This window comes from Zosterops lateralis (genome assembly GCF_965231275.1).
Source record: "Zosterops lateralis genome assembly, chromosome: 10".
NCBI lineage: Eukaryota > Metazoa > Chordata > Aves > Passeriformes > Zosteropidae > Zosterops > Zosterops lateralis.
The window spans coordinates 19,897,475-19,921,554 of record NC_139770.1 but is presented as its reverse complement, the minus strand read 5'-3'; the positions used below and the strand labels follow the sequence as shown (position 1 = coordinate 19,921,554).

Sequence of the window (24,080 nt, the reverse complement as noted above, 5' to 3'; positions counted from 1 at the left end):
TAATAGTTTATACACTTCAAATTTATGCTCTCAAATACACAGGAATAAAAAAGATGCTTAAAAGCAGAGAAAGGCAAAACTTGAAAGCCACGTTCAAACGAGAATCTATAAAAACAAAAATCCCTAGAGACATTTGTTTGAAATCTGGGAGACATGATTAACATACAAAATATAAGGATTTTCCAAGTTAGAGAACTAAACTTCTGTATTCTACCTCTGAAAGACTATGTTGGACATACTACAAAGAAGTGTAAGAACTGTTCCTCCCTGTGGTTTAATTTGTATGTCTTCTGAAATAGAATATGAAACTGCTCAGGAATCTCCTGCACTGCTGTCTCCTTTCTGCAGCAGCATATTTCCAGAGAAGTTAATAATTTTGGGGTGACTGCTGTTCATGTGAAGTGGAAATAGCTTATGGCTATTGCCTCAGCTTTCATTTTTTAAATACCAAGTATAGCAAAGATTATCTCCTGATCAAAGCAAAGCAAAATCAAGAAACTTGGGTACCAGCTGGCAGTTTTTTCAGGCAGTGCCAATGAAAACCATGCTGTTAAGGGATTTTGTACTTCTGGAGGCTTTGCATTTTCAGTTGGCTCTTACTCCATCTTTTTCTGATATATTCTTCCTATTGCACCTCCACCCTCCTTTCTGTGCCTCCCAAACTGTCTCTTTCTCTCCATTCTCTCCCTTTTCATCCTTTGACACCTGTCCCAGACCCTTCCCCATTCTGTCTACAGTCTGTCTCACTCTGTAGATGACACATCCACAACATCAATAAACCCCCACCACCTATCAGGTGGACTGGGACATTAAACACATCAGTGATTTAAAGACTTGGAACCCCAAGGCACTTCTGTGGCCTGCAACAAAAAGTCTTACAAAGCAGAGGCAGGAGAGCAGTCTGATAGAATTCTGCTGTGTCTGGTCCAAATGGTCCAGTTTTTTACCCTAACACTGTAATTTAAAGTTTCTCTGATATGAAAGAACATGTTAATTTTTAAAAAACTGAGGTATAAATATGTGTTAAGGCTGCAGGCAGATCATTAGACCCTGGCCTGAGGTTAAACTAACTGAAGAGGATGTGAGAAAATATTGCACCATGACATGAGAAATGGCTGGATGTGACAGATGAGAGTGTGAGATTCCACAGATGGGTAAAAAGTGATGTGAGAAATAGATGGACTTCACCAGACACTAAGAGGGGGCTGAGAGCTGTGAAGTGCAACCCCACAACATTCTGGAGGTGCTACTTTGTGGAAATGTTCTGTAAGGTTTAGAATGTGCTCCCAAAAATCCACTGCAGTTATTCAAGAGATAATTTATTTAAATTACAGGTCCTAGTAAAACAAAGCCCTCCACACACCTTTAATCCTGATCCTCCAACCTGAGCTGACCTCCCCTGTGATTTGCTAACTTGAACAATGATGTCTTTTCTTGGAGCATGGCAGCTTTTGAGGCACAGCAATGTCACCAACAAGGGACACAGAGCAGCAAATCTGTCCCTCCAGGCACTGCCACAGCTGTGTTTCCATGTCCAGCACCCACTGAGACACAGTGCAGTGGCTCTGAGGCAGACAGTGGTCATGGCTGATGGGAGCAGTAGGCAGGATCTTCCTCCTGATCAAGTTTTGATCAATGAAATCTAATGTAAAAGTTTGCGGGAAATTTGTAAAGGAAAAGTTTGAGAACTACAGGCTTAGAAAGAAATCCCATGTCTAGAGGATACTATTAACAAGTGAACTGCTCATCCAAATGAAGGCAAGATGCAGATTCCTGGCAGCTGTACTTAAAAGTACCAGCACCAACAGCTGACTTCTATTGTTAGTGAAAGCCAACATCTGCGTAACTCAGAATTCAGCATAGAGTGACCAAGTCAGAGCCTAAATATTAAGATGATGTTTGAGGTTTTTAAGAGAGTAACATTTTTAAAGAATCAGCTGTTAACTATCAGTTATACAAGTCATCAGAATGAACTTGCAGACTTACAATATTTTTCCAGCAGTGCTCCTACAAAAGGAGAAGAGTCTGAATCAGGATGCTGGAATCTGATGAACATTTCAACAGCACTGTAAGTCTCCTCTGTATTCCTTGGATAGTGTTAGCAAGGGAGTTTAGAGTAAACCAAGTGATTCAAGTGGTTTTGGTGGGAATGGGAGCACAGCCAGTCCCACTGCTGCCTGGTGAACAAAACCCCCCAGGCAGAAGTGCAAAGTGCTCTGTCAGCACCCAGAATGGGCTCCTCTTGCTGCAGGAACTGGGTGGTTACCATCAGTACTAACTGTGCTGACAGAAAACTTTTTTCCTTCCATCTGGTGTTTCAACAGTTTTCTGAAGAAAAAGCTAAAGAAAACCTTGAAAAGATTCTTCAAGGAAGGGAAAGTGAACTGATGAGAACTCCACTGTTTGTGGAACCAGTGGTGTCTATTGAGGACAGAGACATTTCCTTTTTTCCTCTAACCTTTGGGCAAGGTAAATGTATGACACATGGAAATCCCTTTTCCACTCTGCTTCAGACACTGAGGCTCTCAGGGGTGCTCTGAGGAGACTTTCTCTTGTAATCAACAGAAAAGTTCCATGGAAGGATTTCTATCAAGATACTTCAGAGACTGAACACATGAAAAGCACAGGGACCAAGGAGTACTGCCTGCTAATTTAAGCCAATACCTGGAAGTGACCTGATTGAAAGACACCAGGTGAGGAAACAGAACAATCTCTTTGCAAGCCAAGGATGATGCTGTGCTGGGCAGTGGAACAGCAGCAGCTGCCTCCAGAGCACTGTGCTGTGTGTGGGAATACACAATACTCACCCTGTCATGTAGTGTCCAACCAACATATTTTAAATAACTATCATTCAGGAAGGCATCACTGTACATTTTCATCCAGACACCAATTTCTTCAATACAGACAGCTCTAATCTCAGCAATAGCATCACTAATATGGAAAAAGAAAAGAACAAGGATTAGCCAGATTACAGACACATGTACTTCTCATTCCCATTGCCATAGCTATAATATTTTGCTTTACTTGTCATGAACCTCACTAGGTGAGGATTGTCACTGTTCTTACTGCCATATCATTATTTTCTGTTCCTCTACATCCTTCTACTCACTAATATTTCCAGTGTTTATATATGCTCCTGCATTATCTCTATGTAAAGAAATTCTCACCCTAGTTTGCTTCTTAGTCTATTACTCCATCTTCAACCTCTCTCTTTTCAAAGAGTATTATGAACCCAAACGACAAACCTCCTCTGGGTAATCATTTCTGAAACAGCATCACTGACATTTGCTTTGCAGCCCTGTCTCCAGCCCGAGGTGCAGAACCATTGCAAGGTGGGAGAAGCTATTTGGTTTAGCCAAAGGCACCTGCCAGAGGAGCACAGTGGAATTTGCTACACAAAGAGATCTCATTTCATACCCCCCATGAACACCCTTACGACAAAACCCATGAGAATTTTGCACTTTAACATTGGTTTCTTCCCATTTTCTTGATTTTATCCTACATTCTGACTGTGGAGAGTCATGGAAGAAGCAAAGACATATCTCAGTCAGATTCATCAGCTGCTTAGGGGGGAGAGGTGGCAGGAAACTGGAGAGGTTACCTAAGGAGACCAGGATGGAAATGCTTTCCATCTGATTGGCACTTTCCTGCCTGCCTGACAAGGAGCATGGCATCTTTACTAATAATGAAACAACGGGAAAAGGGATGGGGGCCATCTGTCCCTTCAGTAATTCCATCTCTGGGACATCTGTTACCATGAGAAATCACTTGTGCCACTCCAGCTGGCACTGCCTCACAGTTCCAAATTTCAGCTGTAATACAAGAACACAAAGAGTCACTGCAGAGAAGAAGGGAATGTCTGGTGCTTTGCAAACACTGGACTTGATTGTAACTGAGATCCTTGGTTTGTATTTTTATTAAAAAAAATCTTTTTGGAAAAGTAATAAACATCAATTTAATTCTAAATCAGACCAACAGAGCTCCAAAATGAAATTTAATTTATGGGAAGAAAAATTCCAATCTTCAATAATTGTAAAAATGAGAAAGTTTTTCTAAAAGCCAGCAATCTCACAAAATATAAATAAAATGCACTCAACTCTTCTGGTCCAGACAGGTTCATGGCCCTAACTCAGTGCAGCAAACCCCTAGTGACACTATACTATGTACTATGAACTATGTACTTCCCCCTCCTGCAGGCTGGCCCAGCTGATCCAGTGCCTTTGTCCTGTCCCTGACCTTCCAGACCCTGAGCTGGAACCCAGGGCTCCCACAGGGACCATGAACCAAGCCCAACATCACACATGGCCAGGGGGAACTTCTCCACCCAAGTCTCAGCATTTGAATTCAACTTGGAGGAAACTGCACTGCTGGAACAGCAGAAAAGCACCAGCAGCATGTAATGCATTTAATGCAATAACATGAGGGAGACACCTGTGTGAATGCCACCAAACCACTGCCGTTCTCTCTCTTTGCCTATGAAAAACATTCATTCTAACAATTTCCCAGCATCAGTAAATCTGGTCTGTCCAGCTTCCTGAAGCCTCTGTAACCTCAGAACCAAGGTCAGGGGCAATCCCCAATGGAGACAAGCTGCATTAGGAGCAGGCAGGGCATCAAACAAGCTGCTCCTACCAGGGATTTCTCAAGCAGGGTTAAGTAAGTAGTGTAAGGACCAATGTGCTAAATATCACACTCAAGGGTTAAAAACTGCATTCCTTATGGGAAAGGCAGCCATAATGAAGACAAGTTTTAGTTAAAACTATGACTAAAAAACAATGACTATATATATATATATATATATATATATATATGCATGTGTGTTTAATTGTACATTGCTTCATACATACAACGAACTGGATTAGTAATTCTCTTATATGGAGTTACTCTTAAACTATTTTAAAAGCAAAACATAGTTGGAAGAATGCAACACTTACAGAAAACCCTAACAGAGTAGTAAATATAAATCAAGAAAAAATGGGGAGCCACATCTGTAGCAACACAAAGTAGTGAGGAAGACATTCTTATGAGGGGATGACAGCCTGGGTCCTCACATCCAAGTAGGTTATTTCACCACCTTATAAATTTACTAACTGTAAAGGGTTTTGGAAGGATTTAATAGCAATCCCTAAAAGAACCTACATGTCAACAACTATTTAATCATGCAACACAGCCAGCCAAAGAGCAGGAAAAATCGTGTTTTCTCTAAGAGTGCATTCAAACTTCCCTAGGCAGACAGTGAAAAACTGCTTCTTGATTCAAAAGCCTTCTCAGGGATCCCTCAGCACTATAGACACTCACTCCAAGCTCCTAATAAAAAAATAAAATTTAAAAAAAAAAAAAAAAAAGCTATTCAGCTGATTAAGAGATTTAGTATAATAAGAATTTAACATTTCCAGTATAATTGAAAATGAGACAGAATCATGGCTAAGGCATGTGAGACCAGCAAACACTCAAGCTGCTGGAGAAGCAGGGGAACTTAAGAGACACCACTTCCCACTCCACATCACCTTCCAGGTAACTGTCACTGATCAGAATCACTTGTGTTCCTGCAGGAATCACTACCACAGACTCCATGTCCATACAACGCTGCATCAAACACAAAACAGGCAAAAAAATATCTCTGTCCCTTTGCCATCAATGTCATAATTGCTTGTCATTAAACTGTAATTATTTTCTTCTAATTTTTAGACAGTTAAATACATTTTAGCTTCTGGTCAGAGTCACTCTGAATTGTTTAGCTTTTTGAAAATACACATTATTTCTGGATGACACAAGAACATATAAATACTAATTATACCTGCACTAGAAGTGTTTTTGGAATAATGAATGCATTATTAATTATCATAATTATAAATTAGTGATGTAAGCTTGTATTACTTGCTAAATGCTTCTAGAAAGAAATAGAATCTAGTCCAGCACAGAGATAAAAACCAACATGGCATCTACAGATCTCAGACATGAAGATTTGCACAATCTGCAAAGCAAGTTCTACAAAGGGAAAATATTTACAGCACAGTTCACAGCCTAAGTTCCTACTCTGGGTAAGTAAAGAGATCCTCCATGATGCAACTTCTGAAAAGATTTGACAAAAGGGGTTCAGGTAAGAAATTCTGCATTTCCTTTTAAAATTTTGGCTTGACAAGGCAAGCCCATAAACCTTAGGACAAACCACAGCAGTGCCAGGAAACAGATTTTAGCAGTGCCACTCCAACTTCAGTGTGCCTTTCATGCCAAAGTACACACAAGAATTGTGATTAAGGCCAGAAGTCTTCAGGACCTGAGCCACAGAGTCTCTGATGGATATTAGGGAAATGTCAGGTGCAGAGCAGTGTCCTCAGGGTTGCTGGAGTGGCTGTCAGCTTCAGCTCCATCTCACAGGTTCTTTCAGTCTATTTAATCACAAACTCATGAGGTTAATCAGGACTAAACTGAAAGTCCTCTAAGCAAACCTGGCTGACGTGCAGTGCCCTGGATGCTCACACCCTACAGCACTGCCAGTGCTCAGTCAGACCAAGGCATGGCCTGGAGGTGACCAGCAGAGCAGGAACTGCTTCAAGGCTTCTTGGAAGCTCCTAAAGGAGCCTGACAACTCTCACTGCCCCTGCTTGCCCAATCTAACCACTGGAGATGCTGCTTCTCACACCTTGTTCTGAGGCAGCCAGAACTGCAGATAACCACCAGAAGACAGTGGTATCACTCAACAGGCAAAACAGCATGAACAGAAAAACATAGATATTTCAGTCAATGGGTTGGGCTGAGAGTTAGTCTATAAGGAAAACTTTCTAACAAGGATAGGACCAAGGGTGACTCACTGCCTTAGGCCTTCTGTGGGATGGAAGCTCAAACTCCCACCCAAGGGACAGGAAATGGAGCAGCTGCACAGGACCACACTACTGTCACTTGGACAGAACTGGGCCCATCTCTTGGGCTGCCTGTCAGTTTAGAAACATTTTGAAGATGTAACTATAATGAGAACTAGACAAAAATGTCTTTTCTACTTATTTTTTCTATGACTCTCATCTCTGGAGCTGAATTAGGACCCCATAAAAGAAGAAGGGTAAGAAAAACAAGAGTTCAGAGCCAACTTCCAAAAATTCTCGTGAATGCTCACTGCATATCCCATTCATGGGAGAGGCTGGCACACATTCCTATATGCTTCTGTGCATAGTGGCTATTTAATATCTATTCCAATAGCCTGTTACTAGGCTGATTATCCAGTGCTCCTGCCAGACCAAGGAATTTATTGTTTGAAGGCATGATGTGGATTCTGAGATGTAGCTTTATGTACCTCTGACCCCAGTGTTTCTCAAAGAGTTCCTGTCCTAACACTTTTGCTTGTATGAAGTATGAGGCACAGCTCTGTAGGGAAGGGAGCAGTATGTGCTTTTAAACTTCACAGAAAGGTCAAACTCAAATTAAATGATGTAACTTTTTGCCTTCTCTTTTTTTTTTTTTAATGCCTTTAAGTGACACCGGTAATTTCTGTTTGTTTTTTCAAACATATCTAAAACCATAATACATTTCCTTGCATGTTTTGCCTCCTTAGGATGACACATTTAAGGTGCGGGGAGAAGGATTTTTCTCTGGTTTGGTTTATGTTTTATTTCCCTGTGCTGACTAGTTTGTGCTTCCTCATCAAACTGCCATCCAATAACTCCTTCTCCCTTTTTGCTGTGTCTTGTTTCCCACAGTGGAATTCCCATATAACTTGTCATTGTAATTCTATTTACTCTGTAGCAGGCAAAGGAACACCTTGGAAGGAGACAGAAGCATCTTCTCCATAAAAATGACAATGGCATCTAGATTTGGCAAGGTTTACCTTGTTTGCCAGTACTGAAAAACATTACCTCAGGATAGGCTCATGCCCTGCATAAATTCTCAAACCTACTGTGTCCATCAGTGTGAGGATTCCCATTCTGGTCTGCCATAAGCTAAAACTGTAACAGTTCTGTTTTTCTGGACAGTCACACCTGGAGGAAAATGTCTTTAGGCACTCAAAACAAAAAAGATGTTATGAATGGGACTGAAATCTGAGATCTGTCAGTCTCACCCTCTGAAAGGGGAATCTGTCTAGACACACAGTGCTAAGTCCTAGGCAGGGAAAGACCCAAACTGAAATTGTGACACCTCAGATCATGATTCAGAGGGATGAACATCTTATAAATACTCATTACATCTGAGCAGCCATGTGGCAATTATCTCAATTCAGTCATCTCTGATATGAGATAAAACTGAAAAGAAGAAATAGACCTCTGCTCCTTTTTTTATACACATGTATCTTGCAAGCAATTTTCAGCTTTTGACTTCAGTTAAAAAAAAAAAAAAAGTTTAAAACCCATTTTTAATGTAAAAAAATATCAAAGGATAAAAAACCATTGGACAACCAAACATATCATAAAGCCACAGAAACTTAGTGAGAACAAATAAAAGGCAATATACAGTGAGATGGGTACATTTCTTGCATGCTTATTAAGAATATTTTAGTTTTTGACCAAATCTGCTGTTCACACTAGACTAGCATTATGCCTAGAAAACTATTTAGCTATTTCTGCAAATCTTTTTTTTTTTTTTCTTGATAAGAGAAGTAAGCACTGACATCTTCCACTAAACTGGAGGCCAATCTACAAAAACAAAATGTAACCTCACTGCAACACTTGGCAAAAGACCCATTCTGAATGAAACAGTTTTGGGGGTTTTGTTTAGGTCAAGGACTTGGCAGTTAAGCTACAAAGGTCACTAAGCATGAATCACTACGGCTGAGTCTGAATCATACTGAAGGATGGGACTTATTCTCTGGGAATAATTAAAATAACATTCTTTCAAAATCATCACCACTTATGCATGGTCTAAGGCTTGTAAAACCATGTGAAGTTTAAAAATAACTTGAACTATTTGAAAGAAGGAAGGTTCAAGAAATTAAGAAGTTATGAAAGCAGATAATAGGTCAAAATCCTTTACATTTTATCCCCCATGGGCTTTGTCATCAATTAGCTGGGTTTCATACAGACATTTTCCCCCTCTATTTTCTCATCCAACTGTGAGTGCAGGAGTCTCACTCTGTGCTCTCTGCTGTGTATCATTACTCATAGTTTGGTGTGTGTTGTAAGAGACTCTTTGGGGCTCCCCAAAAGGTCAGGGATGGCTGGTGCTAACACAGGTGGCTCAGGGGGCAGGGTGGGAACAGGTTCCTCCTGACCCCTCTGAACAGTGGCACAAGTGGTGCCACCACCTGTCTGGTTTCAGTCGATTCCCCACTGGTCTGATAGGGCCACCATGGGCACCTTTTTCCAGGGCAGGGATGGAGTTTATTTATTTGGTCTCTCCTTTTTTACAGCAACATCAGTAAAATCAGGTCTCTCCTAGTGGTGGGAGGAGACATGAAAAGAAACTTTTTTACAAAAGGAGGATTTCAAAAGAAAAAGCAAAAGCACCAGAATGCAGACCACACCAAAAGGATGAGTCTTCTTCCAACCCCACACGAGCATGAAGTACTAAGGATATTTTAAAGCAATGTTTTGTTTGATATAATATACTAAGTTCTGAAGGGATAAAAATGCAAACACTCTTAGAATTTAATTTCTTCAGCTTTTTTACCTATGCCATGAAAGCTGCTCTCCAAACAAAATGGTGAGTGCTACACTGATCTGGCACACTCATTTACCTGCTGGCTCTCCATACCCATCCTCCTGCTGCCAAGCAGCTCAAGGCTTCCTGACCATAACCCATGAACTTTCTTTCCATGCTCAGGTACTGAGGAGCCACTCTCCAACCCCACTGTGCTGCTCACACTCACACATTAGTTGACACGAGCACCTTCCTGGTTTCCTGGGTGCTTTTCTCCAAATTACAATCATCCCTCTGTCCAACTGAATTATGGGTTCCTCTTCACCTTCTAACCCTCTTCTCAGACACCCTATTTTCCCACCATTTTCCTAAAAAGATTCCACAACTTATAAACCTTTAAAGCAGAACTGAAATCTGAAAGGTTAATTGCATAGTTTAGTACCCTTGAATTTTATCTTTTGATTTCAGCAAGTCAATTAACATTTAAAGAGCTGGTTGCACCAAGGTGATGCAGATACTCTGAGGCATCTTGTGACACACAACAATCCAAAACCTATTTTAAAGACAACTCTTCTCTGGGAAACCATATTCCAAATTTGCTGTTTACACCCAAGATGTACAAAAGGAAATGCAGGCTGGGCTGGAGGACAACTGCTATTCCATGACACGCAGTAATTATTTGATTATTCTTAAGATATGGCATTTCTGTCCTCCCAACATGGACAACTTTTCAAAATGCAAAGATTCAAAGCCAATGTCTCCCACAACCCTTTAAAGCTGCCTACTGAATTAAAATAAAGTTGTGTGCATGGCTCTATTGAGTAATTAATAGAGGTTACAACTTGTATATTCTTCCATAACTTCAAATGTTTTTGACAGTGATCTTGTAGCATCTAGAATATTACATCAGAAGAAATCAACCCAGAAACTACCCTTGACTTTCCTTATGACCACACTTTGTTAGCAGAGCCTATTGGAACATGCATTTTCTTACCGGTATCTATGAACAAATATACCCTTAAAAATAGAGTTCATCATATTTTCGATTTCATCTTGGTTTTCTTGTAGCTGTGAAAAACAAAACACAAAATAAATAAAAGATCATTGCTTATTATAATTTGGTATTTTACAATTCTCTATTGGGAAACCTTAAAAGACCTTGGAAGAGCACTTGAGTAAATTCACCATTTTTGCTTTTCCAGCACACGCCTATATTGTGTGCATACACATACAAATATTTACATTTATATATGCAATGTCTTAATGGAAAAAAATTAACATTCACTACAAATATCAATTTAGTCTCTCAAATCAGTTATTTGAAGTGATCATACTTTTGCTACTGAAAATGAGACAAGTAGAGACAATGTGTGCAGTAATTTCACCAGTGCTGTGTTCACAGAGAAAACACAGAGCTGAGTGACAGCTGCAGAAACAAAGCTGGTTACAGATTAGTTTTGAAAATATTAATGTTCTATTTAAAGAAAGGAGTTGAAGATGTTCTCCATCTTAAGTAAGAGACTGTCAGTTGCTTGAGCTTCAGCACCCACATTAACTGGGTTTCAGAAGCAGGAAGATTTCCAGGACTGGACCACACCTGACATCCAGGCCTTAGACTGCAAGAAACCAAGCCCAATTCCAAATGAAAACGTGTTATGAGCATGTTTTTATAAAGAAGAACATTTTCTTAAAAATCTTTTCACTTCTTGGGTGATATGAGCACATTCTGCAAGTACTACGGATATCTTCCCTTGTGTTAATTAATATGTTAACACAACTCAGAATTAATTACAGTATTTTCATACTGTCAGATGTTGTACTAAAGTAAGTATAAGTTAATTACACCTAAATGCAGTTTTGTTAATAAGATGACACCAATTTAACCCAATCAGCTTTTGGAGCAGCCATCATTCTTCCATCAAGGTGTTCATTACAGTCCAAGTACAGCACCATGTGGGAATGTAAATTTGCCCACACTCTCACAGCAGGAAAACCACAACAGAGCCTTGCAGGTAAAGTGCACATATGCATAAAATAATTAAACCTGTATAATTATGGATGTATATATTTAACAGATAAAAGGTTTTAAAGCCAGAGGTAAAATTGTGATCAGCTGGTCTGACCTCCTGCATGGCATGAGCTCTGAAACACTTTCACCTAAGGGCTTCTATTTTTCAGCCAAATATTTCTACTACGTCTTCCAGGCATGAGCTCAAGTAGCTTCAGGACTCAGGGAGTGAAACCTCCCAGTTCACTACAGTGTAAGGAGGTGTTGTCTCCATTTTGCATGTGGAGAAACCAAGGCACTGAGGGCTCTTGACTAAATAGTCAAAAGCCTGCCAAAGAAACTAATTTCATAGTAAAAGGGATTATGTACAAAGGGAGGAGCTGGGTCCACACCAGCTCTGCATACATGAACCAAGCATATTTAGACATGGCCTCTGGGAAAAGCACTATTTGCAGCTCAACCCAAATGAGCACAGACTAAATGCTTGTTTGAGAATTCATAACCCAAAGGGGACTGTGAGTTCCTAATCACACCCCAGCTGGATGAGTCCACAGGCTACAAGCAGGGAAACATCCACAGCAACATGGGGGTAGAGACAGCCTAGCACAGGCTGTGCAGTAAAACAAGGATGGGAACCAACCAAGAAGCCTCAGGAGGCTTTCTGAAAAATTATCAGGGCCCTGGAAGTGTAAATTCACAGAGAACTCAGGGAATGATTTCTTGGTATAAAACCACATCACAGAAGACAGGTAGGAGAGGATGGACTTTCCGAGCCATGAGAAAGTCGAGATTCTGAAAAAAAGTATTTTGCCATCTCTCTGAATGCAAACTGAAGCAGCATGGTAGAGGCTCGAGCAGCACAGACAAAGGGATAGCATGGATGGTTTCCTCCCTCTTCTTCTGCACAGAATTTACAGTTCACTATAAACATGGTAAATGATCACCTGGTACAGGTATCCAGATAATACACAGCTGGTGTGGAAGAGGAATCAGGGATTCAGCAAGTCTGTGTGAGATGCTTTTTACCTCTGTGTACTAACATTTAAAGGATACAATTCTCAAATGTATTTTAGATTCAGTAATGAATTTTCTCTGAAACTCTAACTGCTTTCTACACTTCCAAGTTTTTTAAACCATGCACTTGAATCTGAGTGCTTAACTTCAAGCACCTTGAGAGAGCATCTGTGTCTTGGGACTCCTGCTCTTAGCAATACAAAAATGATTTAACACTCCCCCTCTTAAACAAAGGTAAAAAATGAGGGAAACATTCTCTCGTTGACTCTGCAAGCAGGTTTGGAAGCTCAAAAAGACATGTATGACAAGCACAAAATTTGAATTACTACTGGCAGATACAAAAAGACAATGTTCCCTGCTTTGTGGCATATTGCTACTTAAATCATCCACTTGAGCTGAAAATCTCATTGATAAGACAGAGCTCCACATATGGCTTTCCCACCAGGCCTGTAGATGATGGTATGAGGATGAAACACTTCAGCCAGTGCTCCATCTCCTCTGCTTCAGACTAACTTGCCACACTCAGTTGGTGAACTGTCCTTCTGTCAGTTCATGAAGACCAACACATGCACATGTATGTGCTCAGGAGGGGTTGTTAGGATGGCACTTCATCAAAGAATCAACTGAGGAAGTGCCAGCACAGAATGCCACTGTCAATTCAGAGTATTTAAACACTGGGAATATACAGTATCATGTCAGGAATTCTTACACAGAGCATGAAACCATCTAATCCTAAAAGATCTCTTGCGCCCAGGTGCCCCTGGTGTGTTTAACCCCACTGAAATACTCCATCTGGCTGTTCCTAGGCAATGCTTTGCTCAGCTGTCATGAGCCAGTGAGATGAGAGCCCCTGAACACACAGAACCAAAGGTAAGGACTAAGAAATGTTCTTTCTCCTGTCAAGGCTCCCCGTGCAGCCTGGGCATCCTTGCTACAGCTCCCCAGAGAGAGGATGTCCTGGAGCTCTGAAAGAACAGCCAGGGGAACGGGCACAGAGGAATCCCCAGCCACAGAGCCACCAGCCCAAGGTAATCAGAGCTATTAGTGCCTTTGTCCTCTGCAAATTCAAAGCAACAATCAACAAATGTGGAATATAAACTCTGTTCCAGCTATTTGGATTTTCAAAATGTTTTAGAACTCACATTCAATTTAATATTTAATTAAAAATGTTTCTCTCACAGTTTGGGCAGGAGAGATTGTTTCTGCATTGTACCTTAATGCATGCTTTTCAAGAATTATGAAAACCAAATAAAGTTGTGCTACAGATCATAGGGATAAAATAAAAATGCTTAATTGTAATTATCCCCAGACAAAGACTATGAAGTCAAGCAATTCTGAGTCAAAGTTACACCTAAAGGAATTCAAGGTGCACACAGGCAAAACACCCAGACATCCTTAATTGCCACAAAGTAAAACAGTGGTGGAGAAAATTCAAAATTAATCTATTAAATCATAAATTTAAATCTAAGCCATACAAACTTTGACTTTTCAGTTTATCTTATGAGTTTTACTTGGCAGCTTTACACATTATGGTTGTTTGGGTGTATATGTATTAATTTTCTACTTGTCATCTTTAAATTTAAGTACACCTCTAAAACTGAAATTTCCTGTGATATAATACTTCATTTAGGAAAGATTACAGCAACCTTCTAATGTTTTGTCTCACCTAATGCCAGACTGGTACTTACTAAAGGCGACTTTAATGTCTCCCTAGCTCCTTCTCCCTGAGAACAGGTGCTATAGCCTCAACTCCAGTGTTTCCTGAAAGCAGCTAAAAGAGAAGTACTAATGAGACACTGTGGAATAACTGCAGTGATCAAGGGGAAAACTGGGCAGTGGAGGGAGGGAACGTGTGATCCTCTTGTCAGAATCCTTCTGCATCATCAGAACAATGACTGCTTACAGTTTGAGACTCTTCCTGCCTGGTCACGCATAGAAGCCTGAGAACAGAATTCTCCTTTGCATGCAGAACAGTGCCACAAACTCAACTGAATGTGGCAATACAGGATTTAAGTAGTGTGCTTGGGATCACACAAACACCACTGCAGAACTAAGCTCTTTCTCACTGTGGTACTCCACTCACAAACCACTCTGGGCTTTCTGTTGGGAGGGAATGCATATGAACCAGGAAAAAAAATTTGTCTTTTCACTTGCCTCTTTTCTTTTCTGAAGCAGCAGCTCCAATCTTTCGTTAGCTCTTTTGCCAATCATTTTGTTTCTCTCAGCTTCATACTGCCTCTGTGTATTGTCCTGATGAATGCTCAGGTTTAAGGCAACATTCACAAGAGCAGTCATAAGCTTCATAGCTGCAAAGGCACAAGACAGATTATGACTCTTTACCTGTAGTCAGAGCTCAGAAAATATTTCCTCAGCAGATCCATACTCACAGCAAAAAGCCCCTCAACCCTGGCAGAGTCACCTGGAAAGGCACTTCCACCCAGGCAATACCCAGGTCATTGGCCCATGCTCAGAACCAGAGTCTATACCCCACACTGAGCTGCAGGCAGTGCTCCTTGCTGTCTTCTCCAGACAAGCTTTGAGTGCACCAGGGAGCCAGCACGTGAGCCTGCAGCACCAGGGCACCATGAAGGCAGCTGCTGGGGAGTTACAGCAACTTCTGCACAGAACAGAGCCAGTGGAGATGGCTCCTGCTAAGGGTGACCTGAACCAACGGCTGCTGAGGATGGCTCAGTTCACAAGTGACCACAGCACAGCTTCTCTGAATGCTGGTCTGACACGGCTCTAAAGGCAGCTGTGCAGCCATATAAAAATGCCATTTTTATTTTTACACATGCTGGATATGATATTGTTTGTGTCTGCTTTTCAGTACTAAAATTTACTTTTACAAAAAACATTAATAAGGGTCTGTCTCAAGTTCTGTGTGGTTACATTCTACAACACATTTTACAATATTGAAAAACCAGCAAAATAATGCAATGAACCATCACATCCTCTTTACATGCTCCTCTAAATATGCAGCATTGCTTCAGGTAGAAAAGCAACCACACAAATAGTAAAGTGAGGCTACTTGGATTGATTTACTCTGCTATAGCTCAAAACTGGTAACCTACAGGTACTTCTTCCTACAGTGAATCATCTCTCATTCCAAGTGACTAGCACAGAGGAAAACTGAAAACAAGGACCTACAAACACTCCTTCAAGATAAAATGCCAGTCTACAAGTAGATTTTCAAAAACTTTATCAAGACTGAGCTCCATGGCACCATGTTGACCTCTACTCTTTGGAACTGCAATTAAATGTACTAAAAACAGTCTGAAGGAAATTTGTAGAATCAAAACAAAGCCTCAAGCTTGTTACAACAAGCAAATAAATGAATGGCATGTATTGTCAGTGGTAAATACTGAGATCTTTGGCAGCTCCCATCTATGATGGGCATCCCTGCAATGGCCCATGTAGGGATGGACCAATCAATCCCAGAGACCACAGTGCTCACTCCAGAAATTCTTCCCCATGAATCAATCAATCACAGTCTGAGCAAACAGCAAATCAAAACCACCCAGAAATGGACACAGCATCAGATGGAAAGGAATACAGTTTAAATAATAGACATTGATTTCCAGCAGGGTATCTAGGCTTAAACAGTGCTCACCTTGGAATACTGAATTTGAAGAGGAAACTCCAAACCTGGAAGCTTAAGCCTGCATTATTCATGGTTTTACCATCCCACTGCTAAGTATGGTGAAGAACACAAAGCAATGCCATTCCAAACGAGTTCAGTCACTCTGAGCTGAAGGGTTTGGGTTTCACTTTTAAAATCAAAATCCATTCAAATCTGGAGTTGTTTTTTCAATATCATTGGAAACCTGCCTCTAACTTTGATTCATAACAAGAGATGAAATTTTAAATAAATTCTGATTGTATTTGTTTAACACTGAGTATTGGTACACTTGAAGCTGTAAAAATGTGTATGAGGCTGATTGTGGAAAGACTAAATAGTAATAAATATTGGCCATAGAAACATTCAGATTATGACAAATGTCTGCTGTAAGAGTTTCAAGTATCTGGCATGATCTATGAACCCTGCAATAAGATGGATTTCTTATCACCTGACATGACCAGCTGTAGACACCTACACCCAAGCCAGCCACCACAGTAATGCTCTGTAATTGAGAAAAATAGTTCCTTGTGGAGAGCAATTCATCCCTCTTAGAGGAGACATCCCATACAGGTGTGATGAAATACGTAAGGAAAGCCCATTTCTATCTAATGATACACCCAGGGCTCTCCTTAGGTGAGGCAGCTGCACTGAAAGGTAATGTGGTTGCAGGCAGAAGACAGGAAGCCCTCCAACCATGGCCCTGTAATCCCAAACCTTATGCTTCTTCAGAGTTAAGGCATAGATTATTTTTCTGGTGAATGGAAACTCTTTGATAATACAACTGTCCTGATAAATCTTTGGAATAGATTTATACTCTAAAATACAAAATTACTCCAACGTATTGTACAAGTAGTGAACAATTAATAGCAAAATATAAGAGATAGGCACACCACTTTTGATTCTCAGGATTCACTGGAGGACCTGGGGATGACAGGAATCCCTAAACACCTCAGCACACCACTTTCCAAATAAAAAAGGAGTACTTTAAGTATAGTTGTACCATATGCGGTACTCGGATTTGATGAAGCTTCCCCACAGTTTTAATGCTGGTCAGGGTCCACCTCAACCCAAACTACAAGCACTCCTGGCAGTGTGTAAGGAGTGGCAAGCCCTGTGGCAGCCCCGGTGTGGCAGGTCACTCACCAGCCAGCGTGCTGGTGTGCCGGAAGGCGCGGACCTGTGAGTCAGAGAGGCCGGTGAGCAGCGAGATCACCGTGTCCATCATGTACTCGTCATAGATGATGCTGTACTGGCACTGCCGGATCAGCACCCCGATGAACTCGCAGAAGTTGGAGCGGAACTTCTTCCACTGAGGCCCGGGCATGGTCAGGGGATAATCGCCACTGTCCTGCAGAGCAACAGAAGAAAAAGATCAAGTGTTAAAGGTCTGCTCATTTAATTTATTTTAATGTTGGTGTAGCCATTGTGGCCTACGGCTCTAAACTAAACATCATCTTGTTCCTCCAAGCCAAGGGAGAATAACAAATAAAACCAACGCAGTATTCATCAATAAACAGGGAGACTCGTTGGCATGAAACCACTTCTGCAGAGACATCATTGTAACTGTTTTCCACTTGCAGTATTGGCTCTGTGTGGTACAAAATAAGCATCAAGTTTTAATTCTTTTAATTGTATCCTCAGTTAGGAAGTGGGAGTGAGGGATGAGACAGGAATATTTCAAAGTATTTAAGGTCAAAACCTAAAGAAAGACTTGTGTGATTGACAGTGAGTCATTCTCCATCCCCACTTCAACTCCAGGTTAATATTCTAATCAGCTGGCTGCCCCTCCCCCCAAACTTTGCTTTGCTCAAACTTACAGTTTCCTTATCCAAAAGCAAACCCTGTCCTGTTTTATCTTGCAAATGCTGCCTTTTTCTGGTGGTAAAACTTGCCTTCTGATATCAGTAGTGGAAATTTTACTACAGATTCATACACTTCATCTTCAAAAAATTATTACAAGATTGGACTAGGCATGTTCATTTAACGCCTCTCCAGGTCTGCTCTAACTAAATTCACTATACACACTGTATTACAGGAAGACTGTCCCCCCTGTCAACTCTAGCACAAGAATTATGAGGGAATTCACCTACAAAACACCTGTACTCCTAAGCCAAGCAGCCAAACAGTGCAGTCAATGGATGTCCATGGAATTCCCTGTCCCAAAGTGAACTTTGTAAACAATATCATTTTCATCACTTAAACCCTGCACAAGCATTTCTCCACTCAGGAGGAGGAAAATCAATACTTCAATCCCTGCCATAAATGCAAAATTCAGGCCAGCAGCCAGCTGATTCCTACAGCACCTGTGGAACAATGGGACAATTTGGGATTTCTGGGGCACTGGGGGAGCTATTACAGATGAAATGCCAACACTTTATTCCAGATTTCAAAATATTCATTGGGTTGCAGCCTAGGACTCATATTTTTATGCTTTTGTACTAAGCCCAACAAATTCTCTCACAAATCCATTCAAACATTAAGGCAGAAGCTAGAACAGAAACTTTTTTTTAGAACTATAGAAGTTCCGAAAAGCTTTAGGTAATAGAGAAAGACTATGTCCCAGTGACTGTAACTCTTTGAGAGATGTTGCTTTTAAATACATTTATACAAAGAGGTTTTCTCCTCCTGTAAGAAAAAACTTTGACAGTTTTAAAAAGGGGGTTTTTTGAAAAATACTTTCTTCATCAACTATGGGACAATCATCCAGCAAAAGGAGCACCCCTGTGGCTGTAAGTCGGGCATTTCCTAAAACATTTTGTTGTTCAAGGCCACGGCAAAGAAGGAAATTGTGTATAAGTACATCCTGAAAAAGAGCATTTCTTGTATTAATTGTTTTCCTGCTTAACTTTTTGAATCAAAGCCTTGGCATTTTATTTAGAGCAGGTCAGAGACACTGCTGTCATACTGAAATTCCTGCTCCAGCTTTAGTTTTCCTCACTGAACAAAATGAACACTCAAGATATTCAGCTTTTTATACACCAAAAGTCAAAGAAAACACAGTTTTCTGTGTTTTCACAGAAATCTCAAAGCTAAAAGGCATTCACCATTAGGAACATGTTTATTTTGACAGAAGGTACCCAGTCTGAATTGTAATTTCCTTGTTTCAAACAAAATGCTTAAATCTTATGAAAGAGTATTTCTTTCTGTATCACTGTTCCAAAATGGTAATTTTCATGTCAAGTTCCTATTTGGTTTAAACTGCCATTTAAAATGCACAAAACATTAATTTGCACAGAGAAAACAGAGCAGAATGCTGTAATCCTGTCTCAGGAATATGATGTGTCAGGAATCTGGAGCTCTTTGTTGTACAATGGCACTCCCAGGAGCTGAAGCTCAGCACCCAGAATGCCACCACCACTCTCAGTGGGATGAAAGTTCTCCAGTTCCTCCTCCTGCCTGCTCTGATCAATCTCTCTCTGCCTTGTTACTCAACATCCAACAGCTGAAGTTGCTCTTTGCTTGTTAGTTTCTCATACTGTGACAGTATTTATCTACTGTCCCATTGCATTTTTAGTTCAAACCAGAAGTATATGGTAATATATTTCATAATGCTTCAAACAACTATTTGTATACTCTACCTCATCAAATTCTTCTGTCATTTTCCTTATGATTTCTGCATTTTGCATGTTCCTGAACATTTCAATTCGTACTGTACCTGTAATGTAATGAAAAAACAAAAGAAATGAACACAACGGGGTTTTGCTACATCAAAACATCAATGTTTTTCTGCTGCTAAACAAACAGCTCAGTGACACATATAAGAATATGCAGAGTGCAACAATAACAGGAATGCTTTGAAAAAGGCTGTTTATTGAAGAAGTTGGGAAAGAGAACTCATCTGTCCTGTAATGTGCTTTCAAACAAGGAATTAGTACCATTTTCCATCCTTTCACTCTTGGCAGCCAAGCAAGTGTGATAAAGCAGTGATAGCCATGGAGGACTTGGGTCATGCAGCTACCCAAGGCTTTCAGTTTTGTGTGCAAAATCAAATGAGAACCATCTTTCAGTTTCACAGCCACTCCTGGTGATTCTGCACTTTCCATGCTGAATGTCCTGATGACAGATTCCCATGTTCTCCATGCACGACTGGGAGTTTTCACAGTGCTCAGAGCTCAGGACCAGCATGGTTCATTGACTGAGGCACATTTTCCAAACCCAAAGGCTCCAAGGGCTCAGCCAAGGCCTGAGCCAGATCAGCACCAGAAGCAGTAACTGTATCTCTGTTATTCTTTCATACAGATTTTCCACTCCCCCTTGTCACCTGAACACTGGAGTTGATAGGATTAATTTTTCATTGTAAATCACACAAAACTACCAAAATTGAAAACAGAACAACACAACAGCTAGAAATGAAAATTCTTGTAGTTTTGATCAAAATTCAATCAGTGTACAAATACAGTATTCTGACATATTATTGCCTCTGCAACCAGGCACTATCTAAATATCTGACCATATAACCCAGGGCAATAGAAAGATTATTTTTTGCTGCTGCTGCATGATCTTCTCTTCATCACTTCACAATCTTCTTTTGTTAATGGAGGAAATTCAGAAAAATTAAATGAACTGCAGAGGTAGAAAATCCATCCCAACATCATTAACGTAACAAAGAGTAAGTCTCTCAGCTTTTGCAAGAAGTTCAACTGGAATAATGATCCACTGCATGACTTAAAAAATTCAGATCATAATAGAAGCAGCTTAACAGCTAACAGTATTAGTTGCTCTGCAAAGAATAAATAAAGATAATTTAAACATACTAAATATTATGCATATGTTTTAATTCTGGTATTTTATTCCTTTAAAAAAGAGCATTAGAAGTATATACATTTCAAAACAAGAAAGCATAGTTAGAGTACACCAAGTCTCTCTATGTTAGTATGGGTACAGTTTTACAAAGCAAATGAAATATTGATTTCTTGAATTGCCTTTGCTTCTTCATTAAATAATATTTGTTATCTATTTCAAACTGGGTAATACTGTCAACCTCAGTTCTGACAATGGCAATTTAAATTTGTGCATGGTGATTTCCGTATCATTAACAAACAATTACTAATGCAATATATCAGCATAAAACCAGGAACCCAAGAGAATACCACCACATGACAGTTGAAAATACATTTTCTCAGCTTAGAAATCATCTGTACATACAGATACATTTTAATCTTTTCCCCAGCTCTGACAGTTTTGTTTTGGCCAAATGAAGCAGTTTCCCAGTATGTCTTACAGCAGTGGACAGCTACCATTGCAAACCCTCTCTGCTGCAGGACTGCCCCTTTCTCTCATGGCATGCTGGCATCTGCTGCTCTTCCCACTGGCAGCACAGCCAAATTCTAATTTAACTTTCAGCTAAAACAGGTAATCACAGCACCCAGCACGGCCTTAAAGAGTGAAAAGAAAAAACCCACACAGAGCACAGAACTTAATTTGAATGAGAGAAGAAGAGAAAAGACTAAAGGGGCCTATACAAAACTGGATGATTACCCTCTTAAAAACCCCTAAACTGTGTACAAAATCAGATATAGTATTTGTCCGAGATATAATACACCGTAGACTCAGTGGGTTGAAAACATGTATTTAGTGTGAGAAGAATAACCAGTTTTATTAGTAAGCCCTGTAAAAGCAAAGCCACAATAAAGATCTCCAAGAGCTTTATAGGATGCATAAGCCCTCAAGCCTGAGCAACAACCAGCCTTTACTACCAGGAGTTAAACAAGGTTACCCCTGAGGTGTGGGTGGTCTCATGACTGCCTTCCCTACTGCAAACAGAAGAACTGGCACTGACCACTGCTGGGAATCAGGGAACATCATCACACCAAGTGCCTCCTGCATGTGGCAGCTCTGGGATTTCTACACAGAAAGTCAGATGAGAGAAACATCAGCTCAAGGAGCCCACAGTCATTTACTCTTGAAATCTAAACTGCTGAGGATAATAAATTATATACTATGGGCTTACTACCTATGCTATACGGTCAGTTTTCATCACTGGGACCTTTATTCACCAAAGCTACACAATTCCATCTCTTCTCTTTCAGATCACCTGTCCACACTGAGTAAGCTGCAGGAAAAGCAGTAGGAAAATGGCAGCTCAAGACTGAGGTGAATGAATATGAAACAAACCTGCAGTCCCTTGCCAAAGGAGGATTAATTGTGGTACCTTAAATTCACGGTAACTGATTAGACTGATCTCTCAAACACACAAACTCGAAAAACAGAAGAAAGATTTAGAGGCATTGAGAAGAAGACACAAGGAAAGTACATGAAAAACATAACGTGCTCTTTTGCATCAGCTCAAAGCCAATAGTGGGGACCACAGAACCTAACTGAAATTGCCAAGAGAGGGCAAGTTTAATGAGACATTTGTGAGGATAGATGGTGATCACAGAACGGCTGGATGGGCAGTACTTATCTCCCTTGATATCATTCAAGGTGCAACTCCTATGCCTCTTGCCCCACTTATCATTTAGATCATAAGAAATAATCTGCTTCTATAATGTCCTTAAGTGCAGTTTTCAATCGTCTGAGAAGTGGTACTGACAAATTCCATGTGACAGATGACAAAGACTGAAGTCAAGCCATCAGGAGCACATGATTTCTCAGCGCTTAGCCTAGGTCAGGGTACTCTGCTGTAGCACTTCCACTGACTGTTTCCAGAATAGAGCTGCCTGAATCTAACCAAAAATTACTCAGGCCAGTAGAAAAGTTCACTTTCTGTGGCTTGCTCATGATCATGTAAGAACACTGAAGTAGCTCTTACGTCACTGGAATCAATAGTTATTAATCATTAATTTAAATAGAAGCAGTACTGGGGCAGTTGAAGCATATCCAAATAGATACTGAGACTCCTAAATCCCACCAGGGCTCCTGACTTTCTATTGATTCCTGTCCCTGAAAACTGAAACTCTTTGCTGAGGCCAGAGGTCAAGACTTGAGAAAGACATCAGTCTAAATATTTGGTTGAATTTCCCAACACGTAGGAATAGAAGACCCTTTTATTGATTTATTCCCCAATTCTTCCTGCTGCATGGACTCTACACTGCCCAACTTTTGCTGCCAGTGAAGCAATATTCAAAAGACGGACAGGCTTCCTATAAGGCACACAGCTAATTCATCTTTAGAGCAGCTTTTGCCAGTGAACTCTTACTGAATGAATCAGCAAGAATCCCAGCGGAAAAATAAATACAGTCCTGTGCAATTAAAACCTTATCAAACAGAGAATCACAGATAACTGTTAAAAGGTATTTTAATGGTTCACTTAATTCCATCCTCCTACAACAAAACCAAGAACATGTTTGAATGTGCTCTGTGAAATATCTTTGCAATGTGAAGGCCTTATACACAGTATAACTATGAAAAGTGCACTCTCTTGCTGTAGTCCAATTCTCTGACTGACCTTCTGCTTATCAACTCTGCTACACACTGGAAGAGAATTGTTTTACTCTTAATTTTTTATATAAGTGATTAATTGCTCTGATTTTTATCATTATGCTCCTGCAATTCTTGTATCTTTACCTTTGGTAATTCCATTTTTCAAATTCCACTGTGATTTTCAGACCATTGCACAGCACATGAATGAAACAAGTCTTTCCCCTTGCTTTAATTCTTATTCCTCCTTTGCCTTGGGTTACAGTTGAGTCTCAAACAGAAATCTCGGAACAGGACTCTTTTTTGCCTTGGTTGGGTTTCCCACACAGAAATTTTATATCTATTTTTCTCTTCCTCTTTTGAAGACCCTTATTGTTTTGTTCTTCACTCTGCTCTCACAGAACTAGGACTATTATCATTATCATCATTATTATTATTGTCATTAAATTTCCATCCCAATGATGAGAATTTCCTCTAGAGATTATTTTCCATTTGTGTTCTTCATTTTCTGTATCA

The 24,080-nt window shown here is 40.3% G+C and overlaps 1 protein-coding gene across 2 annotated transcripts in view; it reads right to left on the bottom strand.

Annotated features, from left to right (window-relative positions):
• Nucleotides 1-24,080, bottom strand: part of STAG1 (STAG1 cohesin complex component) — a 166,126-nt gene that overhangs the window by 53,020 nt on the left and 89,026 nt on the right. For both annotated transcript variants that reach the window (XM_083868709.1, XM_083868708.1), the window contains exons 6-10: nt 19,784-19,860; nt 17,349-17,553; nt 14,741-14,892; nt 10,559-10,632; nt 2,808-2,931 (exon numbers count right to left, since the gene is read on the bottom strand). In XM_083868709.1, coding sequence (XP_083724835.1) covers nt 2,808-2,931; nt 10,559-10,632; nt 14,741-14,892; nt 17,349-17,553; nt 19,784-19,860 — 632 coding nt within the window. The remainder of the gene's footprint in view (nt 1-2,807; nt 2,932-10,558; nt 10,633-14,740; nt 14,893-17,348; nt 17,554-19,783; nt 19,861-24,080) is intronic.